Source organism: Phytophthora sojae, assembly GCF_000149755.1.
Source record: "Phytophthora sojae unplaced genomic scaffold PHYSOscaffold_8, whole genome shotgun sequence".
Taxonomy (NCBI): Eukaryota; Oomycota; class Peronosporomycetes; order Peronosporales; family Peronosporaceae; genus Phytophthora; species Phytophthora sojae.
Window position 1 is genome coordinate 276449 of NW_009258122.1, and position 22334 is coordinate 298782.

The window sequence follows — 22334 nt, forward strand, 5'->3', positions numbered from 1 at the left end:
ACAAGCGGCAATCATTATCAGCGCTGTTAGTAGGCTGTGTTCTTAGCAAAAGCAATCATCATGTCCAATGCCCCGTCGTTTTGGGCAGCCCAGTGTTGTTAGCATTTGCCCCGGATGACTGCTGGGAGATCGTCGTCTTACCCATTTTAACGAAGACTGGAGACTGCGAGCGCGTGCCACGAGATCCGCTGCCGACTAGTTGCCAATTAGCCTGCACGCGCCCGGTTGTCATGGACGACCAGTACATGCTCGGGACCATCTACCCCACGGCCGGCTACCTCTTCACCGAGGAGCTGGCCGTGCACTTCATGGGCCTGCAGTCGACGGGACTTCCGGCTGGCAGCTTCAGTTTCGGCGGCGGTCTTGACTCGCTCAGCTCGCCCCCTCAAGTTGCGAGATTTGCTTTAGCGAAGGAGCCCGCATTAGCCGATTGAAGGCGGTGAGGAATGATGAAGACTCGATTTCGAGTATGGCCCAGCAGAAGTCAAAAGTTGCGTTTGACAAGTCCACTGATCCCACCTCCCGCTCCGATTAGTGAAGCCGCCTGGTGCTGACTACGAGTCCCGTGAGTTTGCTACCAGCGTGTATGTTCCCTAAACAGGTGCTAAATAGCATGCTCAGGACTATCCTTTATGCGGCGGCAGAGCTCCCGTGGTTCCAGGTTTTCGGCCCCACAACGGTCGTATTAAACTACGTTTTTAAGAAATACGTAGGAGGGGGTTGTCGAAAGGGCGGTATTCAACTCCACGCAGAACGCCAAAGCCTGACGACGATACAGTACTTGAATCGCCAGCACCTTTGCTGCCTTGTCGCCCTTCGCTTCAGACTGAGCAGCGCAGCTTGAATCGCACTAGCTTTGCTGGGACGGCGAGCAGACACCCCGTCACTCTGCGCTGCGCTTTCAAGAGCACTATTCCAAGCTGTCCACGATCTTGTCATCGATGCCCATGAGCACAAATAATGCCCATGAGCACAAATAAAGCGAATCGGTCGTGAAAATTTCACGATAAGATTTCTTGCTGCTTTTTTTGGTCAAAGTACTTATGTTGGATTGAGGCAACATATCTTACCTGGGGCTTTGTTCATACAACAGGAGATGGAGAAAAGATTCTCGGCTAAAGTGACGATCTTATCATGACATTTTTGTTGGGGACGAAGTCCCCCTATAATCATGAGACTCCGTTTTATGTAGTTTTTACGTCTCTTATATACACTCCGCTTTACTTTTTACATTAATTCTGCGAATGGGTTAGGGTCACAATTTAGAATCGCTCACACGGACCAAAAAATGAAAAAAATACCTCGGTTAAACAACATTTGGATGCTTATCGGAAGGTGGTATCGGCACGGAGTTTTTTGAGCTGAACCGACGTCACTATTACTAGATGCCATAAAACCACAGGTTCGAAGTTATGAAACAGCAAATTCGACCGTTAGTATGGAGGACATCAGAAATAGACTTAAACGTGACATTTTACCCTTATTTGGACCCACTTAGGACCCTTTATTAAGCCTATTTGCCTTTCAAACCTTATGCTGTCGTAAGAAGGGTCGCTCTGCGGCCGTTGGTAAGAAGTCTGCGGCCCTTCGGGATCGCTTGACCAGCGCACAACAGAGTCCAAGCATCAACAAGCAGACTCAAGGAAGCGCCAACACCACGCCAAGTAGCAAGCAGCTTTGCATGCTGAGGACCGGGTACTGTCGAGCAGCAACTTCTCTAAATTACATTGAAGGCTATGCGCGGATGACGAGCAGGACGATGAGCTGGGGTGTACGAGCCGGAGTCCGTGTCGGTGCTTCTTGGTAGCAACAATGGCTTTCTTTTGACCCCTTATTCACTTTTCGTTGTGCCAGTGTGCACATTCTGCTATTACACTTACCTAAGTAAGTAAAATACAAGTGTTCTGGCATTCGAACCACAGGTCAGGTGTATCAGTCTACCGTTTAACAACGTATGAATAGTACTTATGTTGTTTGCAAAATAGCCAGCAAATCGGGGAGCGTGAAAGAGGAAATAAAGCGCTAGAATTTGCAAGCGGCTTTGTACTTAAATTCCTCAAGTGGGGACGTCGTCCAAAACTCTGTGGTCAGCATAGTTTTGGGGGTCGACCCCTAAAGCAACATGAGCGCAGCGACCGTGATGCTCCGCTAGTTAAAAAAAATGTCTTGAGCTCCTTGATCAAGTGGGTACACTTGCTTCAATCGAGGTGGTACATTGTACCTATCGGGTTAGATAACGAACGTTTGATTGGCGTTTTGATTGGCGTTATGGCGCGCCCGAGCCATTCCTAATCCATAAGTCGGGCCGCAACGCCAATCGCACGCTGTACCCGTTTTGCGGTACAGTCTCGTCGGGTTAGGTGTGACGTTTCGTAGCCGTTGGTGGCCATGAGCCTGGTCATTGGCAATTGACACGGCGCCGCAGGATCGGACTCGCTGCGTGTGCGTGACGATGGCGGGCAAGAAGCGCAAGCAGGGCGGCCACTCGAAGGCGCGCAAGAAAGCCAAGGCGTCGAAGGTGACGACCGCGGAGGAGCGGGCCGAATCGGCGCCGCAGGAGCCGCAGGAGGCCAATGCGAACGCGGAGCAGCAGGTGCCGCCGCAGGAGGCCGCGCCTGCCGCCGATTCCGAGGCATCGGGGCTGCTGTCGGCTGAGTTGATGGCCGAGATGGGCGGAGACGAGGCCGGCGGCGCGCTGGTGCTGCCTGGGCGCCGGGAGAAGAAGAAGAAGGTCGAGCAGCTGCCCGAGGAGCTGCTGCAGCAGGCGCAGCACATGAGCAAGAGCAAGCGCAAGAAGCTCGAGGCCATCGCGGCCCGCAAGGTCAAGGAGGCCAGGCGCGCAGACCTGTACAAGTCGCTGGAGAAGCAGCAGCTCTCGCAGGACCAGCTACGGCTCATGTACAGCACGTCGCAGATGGGCCACAAGGAGACGCTGCGCGAGCGGCTCAAGCGCTCGCTGAACCGCCAGAAGGCGGGCATCGAGCTGTCGGAGGACGCCAAGAGCGAGCTGCTGAAGAAGACGGACAGGGCTGAGAGCGACCAGGAGGAGCAGGAGCAGGACGATGATGAGCCGATGGGGGAGGAGACCAAGCCGGTCAAGAGCAAGAAGAAAGCGACGCAGCCGAAGCAGAAGGCGGTTGTCGTCGAGGCGCCTGCTGCTGAAGTCAAGGTGGTGAAGGAGGACAAGACTGCGGCTGCTGGTGGCAACGACGATGCCACGCAGGGCAAGAAGAAGCGCAAGAAGAAAAAGCAGGCGGTCGTCGGTCGCTCAGTGCCGATGCTCCCTACGCAGCAGGAAGAAGAGGGTGAAGAGGCGTCGGAAAGCGCTGATGCTGCAGCTTCCGTCTTGGCCGTCGAAGAGGAAGACCCCGAGGAGGCAGCCAAGCGCGCTAGCTCGCAAAGCGCTGCCATGACGAAGCTGGAGGCTCTGCGCAAGAAGAACGAGGAGAAACGCCGATTGAGGGCGCTTGCTGCTGCGCAGGCGAAGTCTACTAGCGTTGCTGCCCCAAAGCAGGAAGAGGAGCCAACGATTGATCCTGCAGATGTGTACGTGCCGAAGCCAATCGTGATGAAGAGCGCGGAGGAGATGCGTGAGCTGAGCAAGAAGACGAAGCTGTCGTACAAGACGACTCTGGTGACGCTGACGCGCAAGCCAGAGATTCAGATGGCGCGTATGCAGCTCCCCGTGTGCAGCTCGGAGCAGGAAATCATGGAGGCCATTGATGAAAATGATGTGATCATCCTCTGCGGTGAGACGGGTAGTGGTAAGACTACGCAGGTGCCGCAGTTCCTGTACGAAGCTGGCTATGGCCACCCGGACCACCCGAGCAACAGCGGACGCATCGGTGTCACGCAACCGCGACGTGTTGCTGCAGTTTCCACCGCCAAGCGTGTTGCCGAAGAACTGAATGTTCCGTTCGGAGCGCCCAAGGGCCACGTCGGCTACCAGATTCGTTACGATGCGGAACACGTGAGTGAGCACACGCGCATCAAGTTCATGACGGACGGTATTCTGCTGAAGGAGATCCAGCAGGACTTCTTGCTGCGTCAGTACTCGATCCTCCTGCTGGATGAGGCTCACGAACGTAACGTGAATACCGATATCCTTATCGGTCTGCTGTCTCGCATCGCCCCGCTGCGCGCTCAGATGTCGCGAGAGGAGGAGGAAGCGTACCAATCGCTGTCGGAAGAGGAGAAGGAGACCGCGGAAAAGCCCATCAAGCCCCTGAAGCTTGTGATCATGTCTGCTACATTGCGCGTGGAGGACTTCACGCAGAACCACCGACTGTTCCCGACTCCGCCCCCTGTGCTTCGCGTGGACGCGCGTCAGTACCCTGTGACTGTGCACTTCAACAAGCGCACGGAGCTGGACAACTACGTGGACGAGGCCTACAAGAAGGTCCTGAAAATTCACAAGAAGCTACCTGAGGGCGGTGTGCTGGTTTTCCTTACGGGTCAACGTGAGATCCTGCAGTTGTGCCGCAAGCTTTCCCGCGCGTACTCTGTTGCTGCACGAAACAAGAAGGCGGCAGCGCTCAAGAGCAGTCGAGCGTTCCGCGCTCAGCGCCGACAACCGACCCCCGAGCAAACGGCTAGCAGCAAGGACCACATTCTCCGTGAGCACGATGACATCGAAGAGGAGGCAGACTTGGAGGACGCCCAAGTATACGGAAACGAAGTCGATGACGAAGATGCTGCGTACGACCTGGAGGACGAGGAGCGCGCCTCCGACAAGGAATACGACGAAGACGAAGACATGGACGAGGATCTGGCGGTGCCGTACTTGCATGTCCTCCCGCTGTACTCGCTGCTGCCCAACGATGAACAGATGAAGGTGTTCGACGCTCCACCGGAGAACCACCGACTGGTTGTCGTGGCTACCAACGTGGCTGAGACTTCGCTGACCATTCCGGGTATCAAGTACGTGGTCGATGCTGGACGAACGAAGGAGCGCGTCTTCGATCTCGCCAACGGGATCTCGTCTTTCGAGGTCACGTGGATCTCCAAGGCTAGTGCTGACCAACGCGCAGGCCGTGCAGGTCGTACTGGCCCTGGCCACTGCTACCGTTTGTACTCGTCTGCAGTGTACGACACGGAGTTCCAGAAGTTCTCGTCCCCTGAGATTCTGTGCCAACCCATCGACGATTTGGTGCTTCAGATGAAGGCCATGGGTATTCACAACGTCCTGCAGTTCCCGTTCCCGACACCGCCCGACCGCCAGGCAGTGAAGAATGCTCTTGCAACGCTGGTGAATCTTGGCGCTGTCTCCGCGGGTGCGGACGAGTCCATCACTGGACTCGGCCGTGCTCTTGTGAAGTTCCCGGTGGCTGCGCGCTTCGCCAAAATGCTGTTGCTGGCACAAAAGCTGAACCTGGTCGAGTACACGATCGCCATCGTTGCTGGTCTTTCGGGCCACTCTCCGTTCATCCACGTTGTCGACCGACGCGAAAAGGAGAAGGGAGCTGAAGATGAAGAGAAGGAAGACGAGAAGAAGAGCGAGCTGGAGGAGATGGAGAAGGAGTGGCGCGAGGCCGAAGAAATGCGCAAGCACGCGCAGTGGATTGACCAAGAGAGCGACGTCCTGAGTCTGCTGCGAGCTGCTGGCGCCTACGCGTACACTGGAGGCAGCAGTCAGTTCTGCAAGGACAACCACCTGCACGAGAAGACCATGCAGAACATGCTCAAGTTGCGCCAGCAGCTGACGCGGATCGTGAACAAGCTGTACCCGGAGGAAGAAGGCTTCAGTGCGATTCAGCTCAAGCCGAAGATGCCGCCTCCCGACCTCGAGACGCAGGTCGTACTGCGGCAGATCGTGGCTGCTGGTTTCCTGGACCAAGTGGCGAAGCGCGTGCCGGCCGGAACCATCACCGAAGGCACGAAGATCGAGCGCAACTGCGCGTACGTCGCTGCGACGGCCAACGTGAAGGAGCCCGTGTACATCCACCCGCACTCGTCCGTCTTCACGCCCAACCCGTCCAAGCTGCCGCAGTTCGTCGTGTACCAGCACATCATGCGCACGACCCGCGCGTACATGAAGATGGTGACGGCTATTGAGCCCGAGTGGCTCGCGGGTATCGGCAAGAACACGCCGCTGTGTAAGTACGCGCCACCGCTCACCGAGCCCGCCCCGTTCTACCATTCGGAGCTGGATGAGGTGCAGTGTTACGCCAAGGCGCAGTACGGTATCCACCAGTGGTCGCTGCCTGCGATGCGCATCGCGTACCCCGAGCACGATGCCTCGGACGCCAAGGACGGTCTGGCCGGTAAGTACCGGTGGTTCGCCAAGTTCCTGCTGGATGGCCAGGTCATCCCCAGTCTGCTGCCGTTCTCGGCCGCGCTCAAGGAGCCGAGCCACACGTTGATCCGCAAGAAGTTCGACAAGAAGATCCAGCTGCTGGTCGCCAAGCTGCAGCAGCATCGCGTGGCGTCTCGCCGCGCGCTGGTCGCCAAGTGGAGCAAGTCCGACGGCAAGCTCTTCCTCAAGGCGGAGCTGCAGAGCTGGATCAAGGACACGCACCAGGACGCATTTAGTCAGGCGTGGGGGCCCTTGATTAAAGCAGCGGTGCAGCAGGAGAAGAAGAGGAAGACATCATCAAGCTAGAGCTAACGTTAGATAGTCTCAATAGAATCGAAAACCTAAACAAGTTGACATTTGAAGTTGTAAATGGCACGACACAACTTGTGGCTAAGCTTAGAAGCCTAGAAGCGAAGGAACAATGATCGGTTGATTGAAAATGAAATGTTGTGAATACTAAGGTACACTCCTGCCTTACGCTGCCGCCTTCCCGTTGTGGACGCTGTCGTCGTCAACCTCCGTCGGTGCCAGGCCACCGTGGACCGAGTCGTCTTGTTCCCAGAGCGCTGCGTTCCCAGGCACCTTGATACCGAAAGTGGCAAACGCAGCAGCGGCGACGAAGATGCTCAAGTATTTGAACGAAGTCGCGCGGTTGCCAACGCCTTTGAACATCAGGCTCCAGCAGAGCGCGCCGACGTTGCCACCAGCCCCAACGAACCCGGACGTGGCCCCCGTGAACGACGGCAGCACGTAGGGGACGATGCCATAGGTGCTGCCTGTGCAGGCCTGCACGAAAATACCAAAGAAAACCAGGAGCGGGATGCTGGCGGACAGGTTCGTCGTCGTGCTGTAGAAGTAGAGGAAGATGGCTTGGCCGGCAAAGGCGAGGAACTGGACACCGATTCGGCCTTTCATGCCGTAGCGGCCGTTGGCTATGTCGGAGAAATACCCGCCCAGTGCGCGAGCGAACAAGCACATCAAGCCGAAGAGCGACGAGATGAGAGTGGCGCGACTCTGCGTAAGACGGCGACACTCGTTGGGGTCAGTCAGAGGATCGCAGTCCGAGTGCGTGAAGTCCTCGTAGTAGTGCTCCGTCAGCACGTTGTGCACCTGAAGCTCGACCCCGAAGGAGCACGCGTACTGGAACGCTAGAATCCAAGTGACAGGCAGCTTGGCGACGTGGAGCAGACCTTGCTTCATGTCGACGGCAGGTTTCGTCGCCGTGACGTCCATCGCGTTGTTCTTGCGGAGATCTTTGTATTGTCCTTGAGGACAGTCGTCCGAGTTGAAGTAGAGAGCCACGCCGGTGACGACCATGAAGAAGGCCGGGAACAGAAGCGCAACACGCCAGCCCATGTTGTCCGACAGTGCGCCGCCCGTGGTGACCAAGTTGAAGAGCTGAGGGGTGATTAGTGTAGTGGCTCCAGCACCCAGGTTGCCCCACCCAGCGGCGAGAGCGTTGGCACTCCCCACCACTTCTTTGGAGAACATGGTCGACGTCCAGTAGGTTGTTGCGATGAAGGAGCAGCCGACCAGACCGATGAAGAACCGAGCGAACATGAGCCCCGTGTAGCTCGTCACAAGCGCGGCTGAAGCCACTGGGACCGCACCGACGACTAGCAGCACGGCCTGGACGGTTCGTGAGCCGTAGCGATCGCACAGAGGCCCGCCCACGGCGCGACCGAGGATGGTGCTCGCCACGGACACAATGTTGGAATTGGAGACCTGGTCGGCCGTCAGTCCAAGCTGCTTCTTGATGGTCGGCATGAGTGGAGGGATGGAGAACCAGCCGAAGAAGGCAAAGAAGAAGGACAGCCACGCGTAGTGAAACGCTCTCATGTGGGGGCGAGCCACGCTGAGCAGCTTGATCTCCGTGGCCTTGTCACCTTGCAGCGGGTCCGTTCGGATGGGGAACGTCGTGCGGCGTTGGTGGACACCGGCGTCATCTGCATGCAGCGGTGGCGAGACCAGCCCAGCGTACTGGTCCTGCGATTGCATCGCGGCTGTTTTGTTGATGCTTTTGGTGGTGGTTTGCAGCTCGAGGCAGATTGGGAAGTGAGCTTTGGTGGTACATGACACTGAATCAACAGGCAACGACAACATGGCGGTACTGCTGCTAGCCTAGCAGGTTGGCGGACCTCTTCCATGGCGGGCTCACCTTACTGTCAAACAGCAGCAGAAACAGTAGAGGCCTTGACTCGCCGACACTCGCCGCGTCACGCCCAGAAGGTTTCGGTCGTTAACGTCTCGCTTGAGTCAGCCTGAATTCCCATTGGCACGCGAGCTTGAAGTGGGCTGCTTGGAATCCGGGAATTCCAGGCCCATCGCATCGTTCTCCACAGCAACAGCCAGCAGCAGAGCGAGCACCAGCAAAGATCCTCGACGGAGCGCAACCTCAAGCTGCAATCGTACCGTCCGGGAAACGCCTCGTTTCAGCCTGAACAGGGAGCACCGGCAATGACTAGCTGCGCGTGAGCAACAGCGGCCGGGTGATTGGCCGCTCCTGCCCATGACGCGCTCGCGATCTGCCTTGCGCACTGAACCGGGCCGCGGGGGGGGGGGCACGAGCGTCGTTTCCTGCGCAGCACAATCACCGCAGGTTCGGCGCGATGTTGGCGCTTTTCGGGCGGTGCACCGCGGGATCCCGTCGTCATCTTTCGGCCCAAGCGCGGATGTTCACGCTCAGGAGGGGGCCCATCTCGGCGGCACCAGCTCGAAGCACCGCAGAAGTGAGTCATCCGTAATTCCGCGGCAAGCGATGCACACTTACCGGCCAATAGAAACGCACAGGCGGCAGCGCAGGGTCATGCGCTGCCTGTCGCCGACTAGGTCCCAGCAGCGGAAGTCTACGAGCCATCACATGGCCTGTAGCGAGAGTGCTCACATTGAATTTGCCTTGCAAGTGCGACCATGGCGCAGATTGACCCAAGAGATGTTGGAACCCCCGACGAATGGGTCCCGCGCCACCCGGAGCTGATCCGACTGACGGGGCGACATCCGTTCAACTGCGAGCCCCCGCTCAAGTACACGAGCACCTTCATCACGCCCATGGCGCTGCACTACGTTCGCAACCACGGCCCCGTGCCGAAGCTCAAGTGGGATACCCACACGTTCTCCATCGACGGACTTGTCAAGGAGCCGCGCACTTTCGGCATGGACGAGCTCGTCTCCACCTTCTCAACGGAGACGGTAACGTTCCCGGTGCTGCTCGTGTGCGCCGGCAATCGACGCAAGGAGCAGAACATGATCAAGAAGACGATCGGGTTCAGTTGGGGCGCTGCTGGCTGCTCCACCGCCGAGTGGACGGGGGTCCCTCTTCACGTGCTGCTCACAGCTTGCGGCGTCGACCGAGAGAAGGCTCAGTGGGTCTGGTTCGAAAGCACTGAGGACTTGCCGCACGACAAGTACGGCACCTGCATCCGAGCTAGTACCGCACTCGACCCGTCCTGTGACGTGCTGGTTGCGTGGAAAGCCAACGGCGAGCTGCTAACTCCCGACCACGGATTCCCTGTGCGTCTCATTATTCCAGGTCACATCGGTGGGCGGATGGTCAAGTGGCTGGCGCGGATTCACGTGAGCGACCGCGAGTCCAGCAACCACCACCACATCATGGACAACCGAGTGTTGCCTTCGCATCTTACAGCAGAGACTGCAACTGCAGAGGGCTGGTGGGCCAAGTCGCCTTACGCCATCATGGAGCTCAATATCAATGCTGCGATAATTGAGCCAAACCACGACGACCTCTTGGCTCTAAGCGAAGACGGTGCGGTCAATGACATCGAGACGTTCACGATCAAGGGGTACGCGTACTCGGGGGGTGGTCGACGAGTCATCCGTGTGGAGGTGACTCTGGACGACGGCGCGACGTGGCAGCTAGCTCGCATTATATACCACGAGAAGCCAAACGCATACGGGAAGATGTGGTGCTGGGTGCATTACGAGCTGGTTGTCCCAGTAGGCAGCCTGCTCCGAGCTAGAGAGATTTCCGTTCGAGCCTGGGATAGCTCAATGAACCTCATGCCCGAGTTCCCAACGTGGAATGTCATGGGCATGATGAACAACCCCTGGTATCGTGTCAAGATCCACCACGAAGAAGACACCAACCAGCTACGATTCGAGCATCCTACCCAGGCCGGTAACCAGAAGGGAGGATGGATGACCAAGGAGCGAATCATGACAAACAATGACGAAGAGCCCATTCGTGGCAAGAAGCTGCTGGTGGAGTCTGCTGGAGATGCAAACAGTGCTGTGACGCCAAAGCCTGGTCTAACTCCCGACGAGCTGAGCGGGCTGCCTCTTATCTCTGCTGACGAAGTAGCCAAGCACAACACCAAGGAGAGCTGCTGGTTTATCTGCCGCGGCCTCGTGTACGACGCTACGCCGTTCCTCGACGAGCACCCTGGTGGCGCCACGAGCATCTTACTGTGCGGCGGTACCGATTGCACCGACGAGTTCGAGAGCATTCACTCCACCAAGGCCTGGCAGATGCTCAAGAAGTACTGCATCGGTCGTTGCCCAAGTGCAGGCGACGACTCTGGCGCCAGCGATACGGCATCGTCTTCGGCCGACCACGAAGAAACGGACGTCGCTCTTAAGGGCGCTACGAAGGTGCCTATTGTGCTGATCTCGAGAGAGGTGGTCAGCCATGACGCTCGCATCTTCAAGTTCGCTTTGCCGGCCAAAGACCTACGACTGGGTCTTCCAGTCGGCAATCACGTCTTCTTGTATGCCAAGATCAACGGCAAGACGGTTGTGCGTGCGTACACGCCCATTTCATCGGAGAGCGACGACCGGGGATTTGTGTCCTTCCTCATCAAGGTTTACTTCGCGGGTGAGAACCCGGTGCATCCAGAAGGAGGACTCTTTTCGCAGTATCTCGACGGCTTGCATCTCGGCCAGCAGATTCAGATCAAGGGGCCGCTAGGACACTTCACCTATCACGGAGAGGGCAACTTCTCTCTCGAGTCGACCAACTTCCACGCCCGCAAGTTCGGATTCATCGCCGGTGGCACTGGTATCACGCCCGTCTATCAGGCCATGCGTGCCATCCTCGAGAACCCGAGCGACAACACCAAGGTCGCGCTGATCTATTGCGTACGTTTAGAGCGTGACCTGCTGCTGCGAAAAGAGCTCGAGGCACTGCAAAAGCTGCGGCCAGGTCAATGCCGGATCTTCTACACGCTGTCTGACCTGGAAGGCTTGGACAGGAGCGACCCAAGTGTCCGAAAGTGGGCATACGGCAAAAGCCGACTCACTTTCGCCATGGTGCAGAACATCATTGGCTCGGACGCTGATCATGTCGGCATGTGTGGACCCGAGGGCATGATCGAGTACGCCTGCAAGCCGGCACTATCCAAGCTAAACTACGACTTGAAGACGCAGATCACCGTCTTTTAGGCGGCTGGCTGCACGTGAGTTCTGTATCCCATTAAAGTATCAAAGCGTTGCAACTTGTTGAGCCTTAAGCATGAAAATCCACGGCTGACGGCAAGCAGTTTCTCGCTACAGGCATTACAGTATTGATGCTCCTTCTGTGCGGCTGCAAAGCTTAAGCAGCATGCTTGGTGACCAAGCAACCACGTTGCACCTTGTCTCAAAAGTCTCAAAGGAAAGCATAACCACCACAATCCGATGGTGCAAGTTCACGCTGCCGCACAGCAATCCTCAAAAGTGAATCTTTCCCCAAACAAGGGGTATGCTCAAACGCTTTTAACGATGACTCACTGGAAGCGCCAACATTGACTCACTTCCTGCAGCGTTTACGCTCGACCTGGACAGAAGTTGCCCTTGGCCCTCGATTGGGCACTCGAGGCGCGTCACAGCATGAAAACGGCAGCAACGTCGCCTGCACCTCCAGGATAACGGGCCGCACGATTGACTTCCCTCGACTCACTTTGAAATCTGCTCCGAGCAGCGTACAGCGAGCGACCTTCAACATGGCTGACGCTGTTCCTACCAAGAAGGAGGTGGTCGTGGTCGTGGGCAACGGCATGGTGGGCCACCGCTTCCTGGAGCGACTGCGCAAGTACGACACGAGCAAGCGCTACGCCCTCGTCTCTATCGGGGAGGAGCCCATCCAGCACTACAACCGCATGCTGCTGACCGAGTACTTCGAGCATCTGAGCATCGACAAGCTCAAGCTGGCCCCGCCCAACTGGTACGCCGAGAACGAGGTCGACCTGCTCACCAACGCTCAAGTGCTTGCCATCGACACGGCAAACAAGAAGGTGCTGTGTCAACGCCTCGGCGACGAGAACGCATCGAAGGGAGAGCTACAGTTTGAAGTGCCCTACAACCGCGTAGTGATCGCTACGGGCGCCAGCGCACTGGTGCCCCGACTCCCCGGCACCAGCTTGCGGGGCGTGTTTGTGTACCGCTCGATCGCTGACCTCAACAACATCATTGCGCACGGCGAGCAGCAAGCCAAACTCGAAGCTGCTGGCGGTCCCAAGAAGTACGCGCTGGTGGTCGGTGGCGGGCTGCTGGGTCTCGAGGCCGCTAAGGCCGTCCACGATCTGAAGGTGGCCGTACGGGTCATCAACCGGGGCACTCAGCTCATGTCACGCCAACTCGACGCTGATGGCGCAAAGGTTCTCCACAACGAGATCGTGAACAAGTTCGGCATCGACGTACTCTACGACAAGTCCACGCAAGAGATCCTCGGGAGCGAGGAGAACGGCGTCGAGGCAGTGCAGTTCACCAACGGCGAGAGGTTTGATGATGTGTGTATGATCATTTTCGCGACGGGAATCAAGCCGCGCGACGAGCTCGCGCACTCCAGCGGCCTGGAACTGGCTAAGCGAGGGGGCATCCTCATCAACGACTACTTGGAGTGCAGTGCGCCGAGTGTGTACGCGCTTGGAGAGTGCATCTCACACCGCAACTTCACGTACGGCCTTGTTGCCCCCGGCTACGAGATGGCCGACACTCTGGCCAAGAACTTCACGTGCAGATCCCCGGAGGACCGTATCGCATTCCCCGGTGGTGACGTCTCCACCAAGCTGAAGCTCATGGGGATGGAGGTCGGCTCGTTCGGTGACTACTTTCCCGAGTTTATCAAGGAGCCGTTCGAGGCCCTCACATACAACAACCCGCTGGAGAAGGTGTACAAAAAGCTCTTCTTTTCAGCTGACGGTAAGAAGCTGCTCGGGGGCATCCTTGTTGGCGACACAAGCGACTTCGTGCGTCTCTCACTCATGTACAAGCAGAAAGACACAAAGCCGCTCGAGGACCCGCCGAACGAGATCCTGCTCGGAAAGCGTGGTGGAGGGGACGGTAACTCGGTGCTTGATCTCCCGGACGAAGCTCAAGTTTGCTCGTGCAACAACGTGAGCAAGGGAGACATCTGCAAGGCCATCAAGGAGAAGAAGCTGACCAAACTTGGCGACGTGAAGAAGGTCTGCAACGTCGGGACCGGCTGCGGCGGCTGCATCCCCATGGTGAAGGATATCTTGGAGGCTGAACTTGCAGCTGCTGGCACTGCCGTCGACAAGTCTCTCTGTGAACACTTCGCCTACTCACGTCAGGAACTCTACCAGATCATTCAGGTCGAGCAATACTCCACTTTCGCCGAGGTGTTGGCCAAGCATGGCCGCAAGCAGCACGATCCTCGAAGCTACGGCTGCGAGATCTGCAAGCCCACGGTGGCTTCCATTCTCGCGAGTCTTCAGAATGGCCACATCCTCAAAGGGGACCGTGCTCCGCTGCAGGATTCGAACGACCGCTTCTTGGCGAACTTGCAGAAGTCGGGACAATTCTCCGTCGTCCCGCGCGTCGCTGGTGGAGAGATCACACCAGACAAGCTCATCGTGCTGGGGCAAGTCGCCAAGAAGTTCGATCTGTACACGAAAATCACCGGCGGACAGCGCGTGGACCTCTTCGGTGCGCAGAAGCAGGGTCTCCCGGAGATCTGGCGGATGCTGGTGGAGGCCGGCTTCGAGTCGGGCCACGCGTACGGCAAGTCCCTACGCACAGTCAAGAGCTGCGTCGGTACGACGTGGTGCCGCTATGGCCAGCAGGACTCGGTCGGCTTCGCGATCTTCCTCGAGAACCGGTACCGCGGCATCCGCTCGCCTCACAAACTCAAGGGAGGCGTCTCCGGCTGCACCCGCGAGTGTGCAGAGGCTCGGGGCAAGGACTTCGGCTGCATCGCCACGGACACGGGCTACAATGTGTACGTGGGCGGCAATGGCGGCACCAACCCTCGTCATGCCACGCTCCTTGCTTCAGATGTCCCGCAGGACCTGGCCGTCAAGTACTTGGATCGCTACATCATGTACTACATCATGACTGCTGACCGCCTGCAACGCACGTCCAAGTGGCTGGACACTCTTGAGGGCGGCATTGAGCAGCTCCGGCGTGTTGTGATGCAGGACTCGCTGGGGATCTGCGCGACGCTGGAGAAGCAGATGAGCTACCTCGTGGGCACGTACGAGTGCGAGTGGAAGAAGGTGATCGAGTCGCCCGAGCTGATGGCGCAGTTCGCCCAGTTCAAGAACACCAGCGAGACCCAGAAGGAGGTGCAAATGCACACGGTGCGCGACCAGCGGATGCCCACGACCTTCGTAGCCAAGGCCAAAAGCGGCAGCAGCAGCCCCACGGGCATCGAGTCCTCGTCTCCCGCGTCTTCGTCCTCCATACTGGCCGATCTGGACGACACGGAGTGGGTCTCGTTCGGCAGCAAGGACCTCTTCGACGCGAACGGCGGCGGCGCCGTGCTCTACGGCGAGTCGCAGCTGGCCATCTTCAACATCGTCGAGAGCTGCAACGGCATCGAGAAGGTCTCGTGGTTCGCCACGCAGAATATGTGCCCCTTTGACCACTCGTTCGTGCTGGCGCAGGGCATCGTGGGGGACCTGGACGGCCGGCCCAAGGTGGCCTGCCCCATGCACAAGCGCAACTACGACCTGGCCGACGGCTGCTGCCTCAGCGGCGACGACCTGCGGCTGCAGACCTTCGAGGCCAAGGAGGAAGACGGCACCATCTACGTGCTGCTGCCTCCCACGGACGTGGTGGATGCCCGCCTGGCGACCTCCAAGTTCGTCGCGCAGGAAGGGGGCAGCCCTGCACCCCCAGAGGTGGCGGCAGCTCCCGTCACGCTGGACTGGTAATAGTTCGTGCACACACAGACACTTGTAAAGCCAATCAAAATCCTAGTAGTTGAAGTTGAAGTTGTCAAGAGTGATGGTCTCACATGTCCGAGGGGGAAAAGGAAATATCTTACTGCTTTCCGAAGGAACGAGCTATTGGCTTCCTCCTTCGCCTACGCTCTAGGCAAAGCTGCTGAGACGGCAGCAGCCGCAAGGAAAAGAAGAAGAAGAAGGACGAGAACCACACGCTGCGACTATTTTTCCCCGATTCGCTTGCTTCGCCGTCGATTCAGCACCCTGGCCGCTTGCGCTCGGTGGCTGAAAGGAAGGGAGCATGGCCGAGTTGCTCGCTCTCCACGTCAGGCTGCGCTGGGTAGCGAGCCGCGCGTGGGAGGAGGCGCACCGAGGCCGGCAGAAGGTGACGACGACTTAAGCGGTCGTTTTTTTCTTCTTCTTCTTGTTCTTCTTCTTCAGGGAGGAAGCAAGGATCTTGGCGGTCTCCTCGTCTACGGTCTTCTCCGAGTGCACGCGGTCGCCTGGGAACGTGAGGCCCGTGATCTTGGTCGTGCCGCTGGGAAGCAGCAGCACCGTGACCTTGAAGTGCGCGACCTTGTCGCCGGGGCGGCCCTCCAGGATGGGGTAGGCCTGCAGCAGGTCGTGCTTGACGCACTCGACCACGCCCATGCGGGCCTGGCTCTCGTCCTCGAAGGCGCGGATCGTGAAGGGCAGCGTCGGGAACTTGTTGTTGATCTCCTTGAAGACGTAGCGGGAGGCCTTCATCTTGAGGCGGTACTGCTTGTCCACCTGGCGCTTGAAGACCGTGGTGCGGCGCTCGCTGTTCACGGGCTTCTCGCTGCCCGTGGTGTAGCACACGTCAATGGTGTACACCTCGTTGGGCTCGAACGTCACCTTGGGGGTGCGGTTCTCCACGTCCATCTTCTGGGCGATGACCTTGTTGCCGTCGATCACGAAGCGCTTGAGCTGGTGCATGAGCGTGCCCTGCAGGCTCTTGACGCCGTACGACTCCTCGAGCTTGGTCAGCGCCTCCGTCACCTGCAGGTTCGTGTTGCCCGGCTTGATGAGGCGCGCGCAGAGCTCCACGGCGTCGTGCGCGCACTTGAGCACGTCAGCCTCCTCACCCTTGAGCTCCGGGAACTCGGCGGCGGCGGCCGAGCCCTCGGCGGGCACGATGGCCGTGTGGGCCACGACGGCGATGTAGCCGTCAATGTGGCAGCCCAGGTCGATCTTGACCCAGTCGCCGGCCTTGAGCACGAGCGACTCGTTCTGCAGGGGCGAGAAGTGGCAGATGATCTCATTGGCCGAGATGGACGTGGGGAAGGCCACGCCCTTGTCGATCTTCTTGCTCTTGAAGATGGCGGCGCAGCGCTGCTCCACGATCAGGTCGCCGAACTTGCAGAGCTCCACCACGTCCTTGCCGGCCTCGAGCTGCGACAGCACGCCCTCGAGCGCCGACTGCGCGATCTCGGCGGCCAGGCGGTACTTGGTGACCACGTCCGAGTTGCTGCAGTCCTCGACCTCCTCGGCCGGGGCCTGCACCTCCTCCTCCACGTCGCTCACGTCGCTCACACTGCGCTCGTCGTCCGAAGGCATCTTGTCTTGGCTCGGGCGATACAAATTCTAAGATGCAGCCGCAAAGATATCCCAGGCCAGGGGGCGAGCCGTAAGGATCCACAGCCACCCAACGGGCGAGTCCCTGTGTGGCGCACACCAAACCTCCAACATCGCACCTAGGCGGGAACATCGTATTTTACCCAAAACATAGCGATTTACGCAAAACCTAGCGTTTAGCCTATTGTCGTCCTCACTCAACACTCGCTCTGTCAGTCGGCTCAACGGCGCCAAAAGCGGAGACCGAAGACCGAAGAAGCGATGGCGGAGGAGATCGTGCCCAACTCGGTGGGCTGGTACATCCTGGAGGGGTACCCGTGGTGGCCCGTGTACATCTGCGACGTGACCAAGCTGCGGCCGAACCTGCACCTGCTGGGCAGCGGCCACAAGAAGATCCTCAAGAAGGCGCGCGACTTCCCCGACGACTTCATCGTCGTCTACTACTTCGGCTCGCACGACTTGTACGTGGCAGTGTCGATAACGGAATGCGAGGGGGTGTTTTTGACGTTGTCGTGATGGCGCTGGTGCGTTTTTGACGCTTGTGCGGCGGTGTTTTCGACAGCTCGCTCGTGGGGCTCAAGAAGGGCGTGCTGCGCCCATGGGACTGCGCGCAGAAGGACCAGTTCCTCAAGGGCCACCCCAAGCACCTGACCAAGAAGAAGGGCGTGATGGACGACCTGCTGGAGGCCGTGCAGGAGGCCGAGGAGTACCTCTCGCAGCCCGAGGACATCCGCCTACCGCAGCACATGGTGCCATCCGACCTGGACCCGACGCTGGAGCCGCCGCCGCCTGAGCTCGTGCCTCAGGAGGTGGCGCAGGACCCCGAGGAGGAGGAGGAGGACGCGGAGGCCATGGACGTGGACGACGGCGGCGCGCCGGAGGAGGAGGAGGACGCCGAGATGTCGGACGAGGACAAGAAGCGCAAGAAGAAGAGGGAGGACAAGAAGAAGGCGGCCAAGGAGAAGAAGGAGAAGAAGGAGCGCGAGAAAAGAGAGAAGAAGGAAAAGAAGGAGCGCGAGAAGAAGGAGAAAAAGGAGAAGAAGGTGCGAGAGAAAAAGGAGAAGAAGACGAAGAAGAGCAAGGGCAAGGACGACGAGGACAAGAAGCGCAAGAGCGACGCTGCAAGCGACAGCAAGGGTGCATCGCCGTCCAAGGTGGCCAAGACGGCGGACCAGACAGACGTCAAGAGCGAGCCCGCTGCGGCGAAGAAGGAAGCTGGCGAGAAGAAGCCGCCTCCGGCCGACATGACCACGGAGGCGCTGAGCATTATTCTGGAGAAGGAGATTCGCTGGATCCTCGTCAACTGCCCGTTCGAGGAGATGACGACCAAGACTGTGCGGAAGCTGCTCGAGGACCGCCTGCACATGGACCTCCGCCACCAGAAGGCGTCGATCAAGGAGGGCGTCGCGCGCGTGATCGCGTCCATGGAGGAGGAGGATGGAGCTGACTCGGCTTCGACTGCGCCTGATGAGTCTGCAGCTGTTCCTGCTGAGGACACCAAGGCAAACGTTAAGGTCGAAACGAACGAGACTGCTGTGCCTGTTACGCCCGATGGTGAGGTGAAGAAGGAGGCGGAACCCGCTGTGAACGAGGAAGCTGCTCGTGCGAACGAGCTTGAGAAAACGAAGAAGCAGCTCGAGGCAGCGTCCAAGAACCTGTCGTTGGCGCTTGACTTGGAGCCAAAGATCATGGACGCGCTCAACTCGCTGAAGACTCTTGACAGTGTGGATAAGGACGTGTTGGCGGCTTCGACCTTGCAACCTAGGCTCGTAAAACTGAGGGCGCATCGGTCTTCAAAAATCTCCGAGCTTGTATCACTCTTGGTGAAGAAATGGCATGTTGAGGACTTGGTTCCAGCTCCGAAGCCTGTTACGAACGAAGAAATATTGAGCCACAAGGAGAAGCTGGAGAACTCTGAGACCTCTCACGACGAGCTGCTTGTATGCTTGAACCAGCTGGACCAGGTGAGTTTGCAGTGTCTGGAGACTTCTTTCAACTGTGAGCTCATTCATTGTATGTGTTTTTGTCGGTACCAGATGGTTGTGACAATAGAACACTTAAAGGAGACGGCAATCGCGCGCGCAGTGTCCAAGTTGCGGCAGCATGGGTAAGTGTTGGTTTAACTTCGACAGCCTCCGTTGTGTGTCTCTAACAGAATGTTAATACGTCAACTACAGAAATGACAAGGTCTCTGCTAAAGCCCAGGAGCTCCGGCAAAAGTGGATCAAGCAGTCTAATGCAGACAACGGTACTGTGTGTTGGAAGACCATCTACGGTAGGGCCAGCCTCTGATTCACTGGTTTTATTGTGTGTCTCGACTGTGTAGCAGATTCCGGTTCAGGCCCGCTCAAAATTCTCAAGGCTCTCAACCGAATCTTGGAGCAGCAGAGTGATGGCGCGGACGCCCACAAGCTTCAAGTGAAGCAATTGACTGCGCTTGAACAATTGCACAGCATGTCGCTTAATACTCAGGACATCATAGTCTCGAAGGTCGGCATCCCTGTATCCAAGCTGCGCAAGTCCAGGTAAAGCGAAATTGTCGGTCCATTGCCATGCCTAGCCTCGTGAACAGATCTAACTTAGAATTATGGTGTTGCTTGTTTGTATTTCTAGTAATGAAAAGATAGCACAGTTGGCAAAGAAGCTCCGAAAGAAGTGGCAAGCCGAAGCCAAGGCGTAGGGGCTCGGATGTATGATTGCTGCCTTCAGGAAAAACCGACGCCACATTGCTCGAGACTTGGGATCACGCACGTACTTGTAGAACGGTGCAAACCTCAGATACCCCCACCGACGAGGGATACTACTTCTAGCGGTTCATGTTCAAGGACGAGATATCCTACGAAAGTGGGGCTTCTATGAGCATTGTATCTCACCGGAATTCATTTGCGTCTATGTAGTGGTATACGGGTAAGGGCTCGTATGTCGGCAAGCTATTGCTTCGTCCAACTGCCCTATCTGTTCACCATTGCCACAACGCCGTAACGAAATACTACGTTCGTGACATTCCACCACCGAAGAGCACAAGCGTCTCTCGACAGCTTCAATGAAGAGAGATCATAGTTCCGCACGCGTAGATCTGCGCGAGGTTGTACAAACTACACCTTAGGCCTTTACCATCGAAGTAGCCTTCGCGACACAGGATGTGTGTATGAGTCTTTGAAGTTGTGTAAACGAATGAATACATTGGCACTTAAGTCTAATTGGTGTTCTTGCCCTTGGTCTTCCGCTTGCGCTTCTTGGAAACCTCCTTGCTCGATGTGTTCTCGGCCTCCTTGGTCTTCTTCTCGGCCTCCAGCTTGGCGCGCTTGTCCTCGAGCTTCTGAATCTTGTCGGCCTTCTTGCCCAGGCCGTACTGCATGCGGTCATACAGACGCTTGGCCTTCTTCGACATCATCGTCTTGGCCAGCTCCTTCAGCTCCGCGGCCTCCTCCTCCTTCTTGGCACGCTTCGACTTCTTGTCGGTGGTGGCAGCGTCCGCCTTGCGCTTCAGCGACGACGTCTTCTCCTCCTCCTCTTCCTCCTCCTCCTCTTCGTCGGCATCCTTCTCATCGCCGCTCTCTTCCTCCTCATCATCGCCGTCCTCCTCCTCGTCATCGCTGCCGTCCTTCTCAGCGTGCTTGCCGTCCATCTCGGCCTTAAGGTCAGCGGCGTAAGCCTCCTCCTGCTCCTCGGCGTCCTCGTCTTCGGAGTCCGAAGCGCCCTCGTCGCCGACGGCGCCGACCTCGCGCAGCACCTGCGAGGCCGACTTGAGCTTCTCCAGCTCCTTGCGGTACTCGGGGGTGTAGCCTTCCTGGTCGTCGTTCACGAAGGGCGAAAGGTGAGGCGGCAGCTCCGCGCCGGGCACGTAGCGAGTCAGCGGCAGCAGAATGCCGTTGTTGACGGAGTCGAACACCCACTGCGGTTGCACGTACTCGCGGTTGAAGTAACGGTGACCCTGGTGCGGGCGATCCATGATGTGGTGCGTGATACGCGAGCTCTTCTCGTCGAAAGGCGAGCCGGCGCCGTCCCAGCCGAGCGTAGCGCCGTGCGAGCGCAGCACCAGCTCCAGGCAGGCCGACGGCACCTCGCGCGACAGGAAGAAGGTCAGACCGCTGAACAGACTCTTCTCGCTGCGCTCCTTGCGCTGCTCGCTGTAGATCTGCGCAGCCAGCTGGTTGGACGCGAAGGCGGCCTCAAGAGGCTCGCTCATCTCGCCGTACGAGGCCTCGTCCTCGTCCTCCTCATCGTACTCCTCAACGGGGTTGGCGACGTCCTTGGCGATGGCGCCACTCAGCGTCTTGATACGCTTCTCGGACTCCTTCTGCTGCTGGGAAATGTCCTTGGGGGCCTCGCCATCCTCGTCGTCGTCCTTGTCTTCAGCGTTCGCCATGTCCTCGTCCTCCTTGACGCGCTCCAGCTCAATCGCCGCGAGCTGCGCACCGGCGGCATCCAGCTGCAGGTTGATCTTGGGCGGGTAGGCCACGCCGATCTGCATGTAGAGCTGGGCGTTGACGAACTTGAGCAGCACCTCGTAGAACTCGAGGAACGTGAGCATGACGCGCACGTCCACGCGCTTGTCCACGGTGGGGGTGAACTGGTGGGGCACGAGCCACGTGATGGTCTGGCCCTGCACGTTGGCCTGGTAGTAGATGCCCTTGATGCTCACGAACACCTTGGTGAGCGCGCGCGTGGCCACGACGTAGTTCTGCCACTCGCGCACGAGGCGCAGACACATGCTCGTCACCTCGGCGTGTATGCCGTTGCCCGTGGGCATGAGCGCGAACAGGTGCACGAGACACAGCGCGTCGTCCAGGTCGCCCAGCGCGTCCACGAAGCGCGGGTAGCGCTCCTTGACGATGTGGTCGAGCTCGTACGTGGGGCGGTTCTCGTGCTTGCGCTTGGCGTCCTCGTAGTCCTTCTTGCCCATGGCCTTCTTGACTTTCTTCATGAAGGTCTTGAACTCGCGGAACTTCTCGAGCACGGGCTCGTGCGCCAGGAACATGACGTCCTTGATGTAGTAGTACGTCTTGTCCTTGCCCGAGGGCTTCTTCTTGGGCTCGCGCGGGTAGATGCCCTTGAGGATGCACAGGCGGCGGAAGTCTTTGAGCGTCACCTGCAGCCGCTTGAGCGCCTGGCTGCGCGTGATGTAGTTGGCCGCCGAGCCGCGCATGCCCTTGCGCTGCTCCTTGCCGAGCTTGGCCAGGCGGCGCTTGCTGCCCATGGCATCGGTCTGCTTGGCCTTGATGGACTTGAGCTTCTTCTTGCCCTTCACGCGCTTGGTCGGCATGATTCCTTCACTTGGCTAGAGACGCAGGCAGAGGCAGAGTCGAGTCGAGTCGAGC

At 58.3% G+C, this 22334-nt stretch overlaps 8 protein-coding genes across 8 annotated transcripts; 5 read left to right on the plus strand and 3 right to left on the minus strand.

Annotated features, from left to right (window-relative positions):
- Positions 1–230: 230 nt before the first annotated feature.
- PHYSODRAFT_337233 (hypothetical protein) lies at positions 231–535 on the plus strand (the record flags this gene model as incomplete). Its single annotated transcript, XM_009534869.1, has 2 exons — positions 231–360; positions 456–535. The coding sequence occupies 2 exons, from the start codon at positions 231–233 to the stop codon at positions 533–535; spliced, it is 210 nt and encodes a 69-aa protein (XP_009533164.1).
- A 1917-nt stretch (positions 536–2452) lies between these two features.
- PHYSODRAFT_518292 (hypothetical protein) lies at positions 2453–6601 on the plus strand (the record flags this gene model as incomplete). Its single annotated transcript, XM_009534870.1, has 5 exons — positions 2453–2518; positions 2633–2985; positions 3224–3259; positions 3325–5434; positions 5531–6601. The coding sequence occupies 5 exons, from the start codon at positions 2453–2455 to the stop codon at positions 6599–6601; spliced, it is 3636 nt and encodes a 1211-aa protein (XP_009533165.1).
- A 168-nt stretch (positions 6602–6769) lies between these two features.
- Positions 6770–8293, minus strand: PHYSODRAFT_520413 (hypothetical protein; the record flags this gene model as incomplete). Its single annotated transcript, XM_009534871.1, has 1 exon — positions 6770–8293. The coding sequence occupies one exon, from the start codon at positions 8291–8293 to the stop codon at positions 6770–6772; it is 1524 nt and encodes a 507-aa protein (XP_009533166.1).
- A 912-nt stretch (positions 8294–9205) lies between these two features.
- Positions 9206–11692, plus strand: PHYSODRAFT_337236 (hypothetical protein; the record flags this gene model as incomplete). Its single annotated transcript, XM_009534872.1, has 1 exon — positions 9206–11692. The coding sequence occupies one exon, from the start codon at positions 9206–9208 to the stop codon at positions 11690–11692; it is 2487 nt and encodes an 828-aa protein (XP_009533167.1).
- Positions 11693–12231: 539 nt separating this feature from the next.
- On the plus strand, positions 12232–15405 carry PHYSODRAFT_317690 (hypothetical protein; the record flags this gene model as incomplete). The annotated part of the gene is made up of 1 exon (XM_009534873.1): positions 12232–15405. One exon carries the CDS (start codon positions 12232–12234, stop codon positions 15403–15405), a length of 3174 nt encoding a protein of 1057 aa, XP_009533168.1.
- A 72-nt stretch (positions 15406–15477) lies between these two features.
- On the minus strand, positions 15478–17009 carry PHYSODRAFT_563459 (methionine aminopeptidase, merops subfamily M24). The gene has a single exon (XM_009534874.1). It carries the CDS (start codon positions 16993–16995, stop codon positions 15814–15816), a length of 1182 nt encoding a protein of 393 aa, XP_009533169.1. The 5' UTR covers positions 16996–17009; the 3' UTR covers positions 15478–15813.
- A 265-nt stretch (positions 17010–17274) lies between these two features.
- Positions 17275–19305, plus strand: PHYSODRAFT_518807 (hypothetical protein; the record flags this gene model as incomplete). The annotated part of the gene is made up of 6 exons (XM_009534875.1): positions 17275–17474; positions 17576–17870; positions 18009–18554; positions 18627–18977; positions 19050–19120; positions 19191–19305. The coding sequence occupies 6 exons, from the start codon at positions 17275–17277 to the stop codon at positions 19303–19305; spliced, it is 1578 nt and encodes a 525-aa protein (XP_009533170.1).
- A 904-nt stretch (positions 19306–20209) lies between these two features.
- PHYSODRAFT_519760 (hypothetical protein) lies at positions 20210–22213 on the minus strand (the record flags this gene model as incomplete). The annotated part of the gene is made up of 1 exon (XM_009534876.1): positions 20210–22213. The coding sequence occupies one exon, from the start codon at positions 22211–22213 to the stop codon at positions 20210–20212; it is 2004 nt and encodes a 667-aa protein (XP_009533171.1).
- Between the last annotated feature and the right edge of the window lie 121 nt (positions 22214–22334).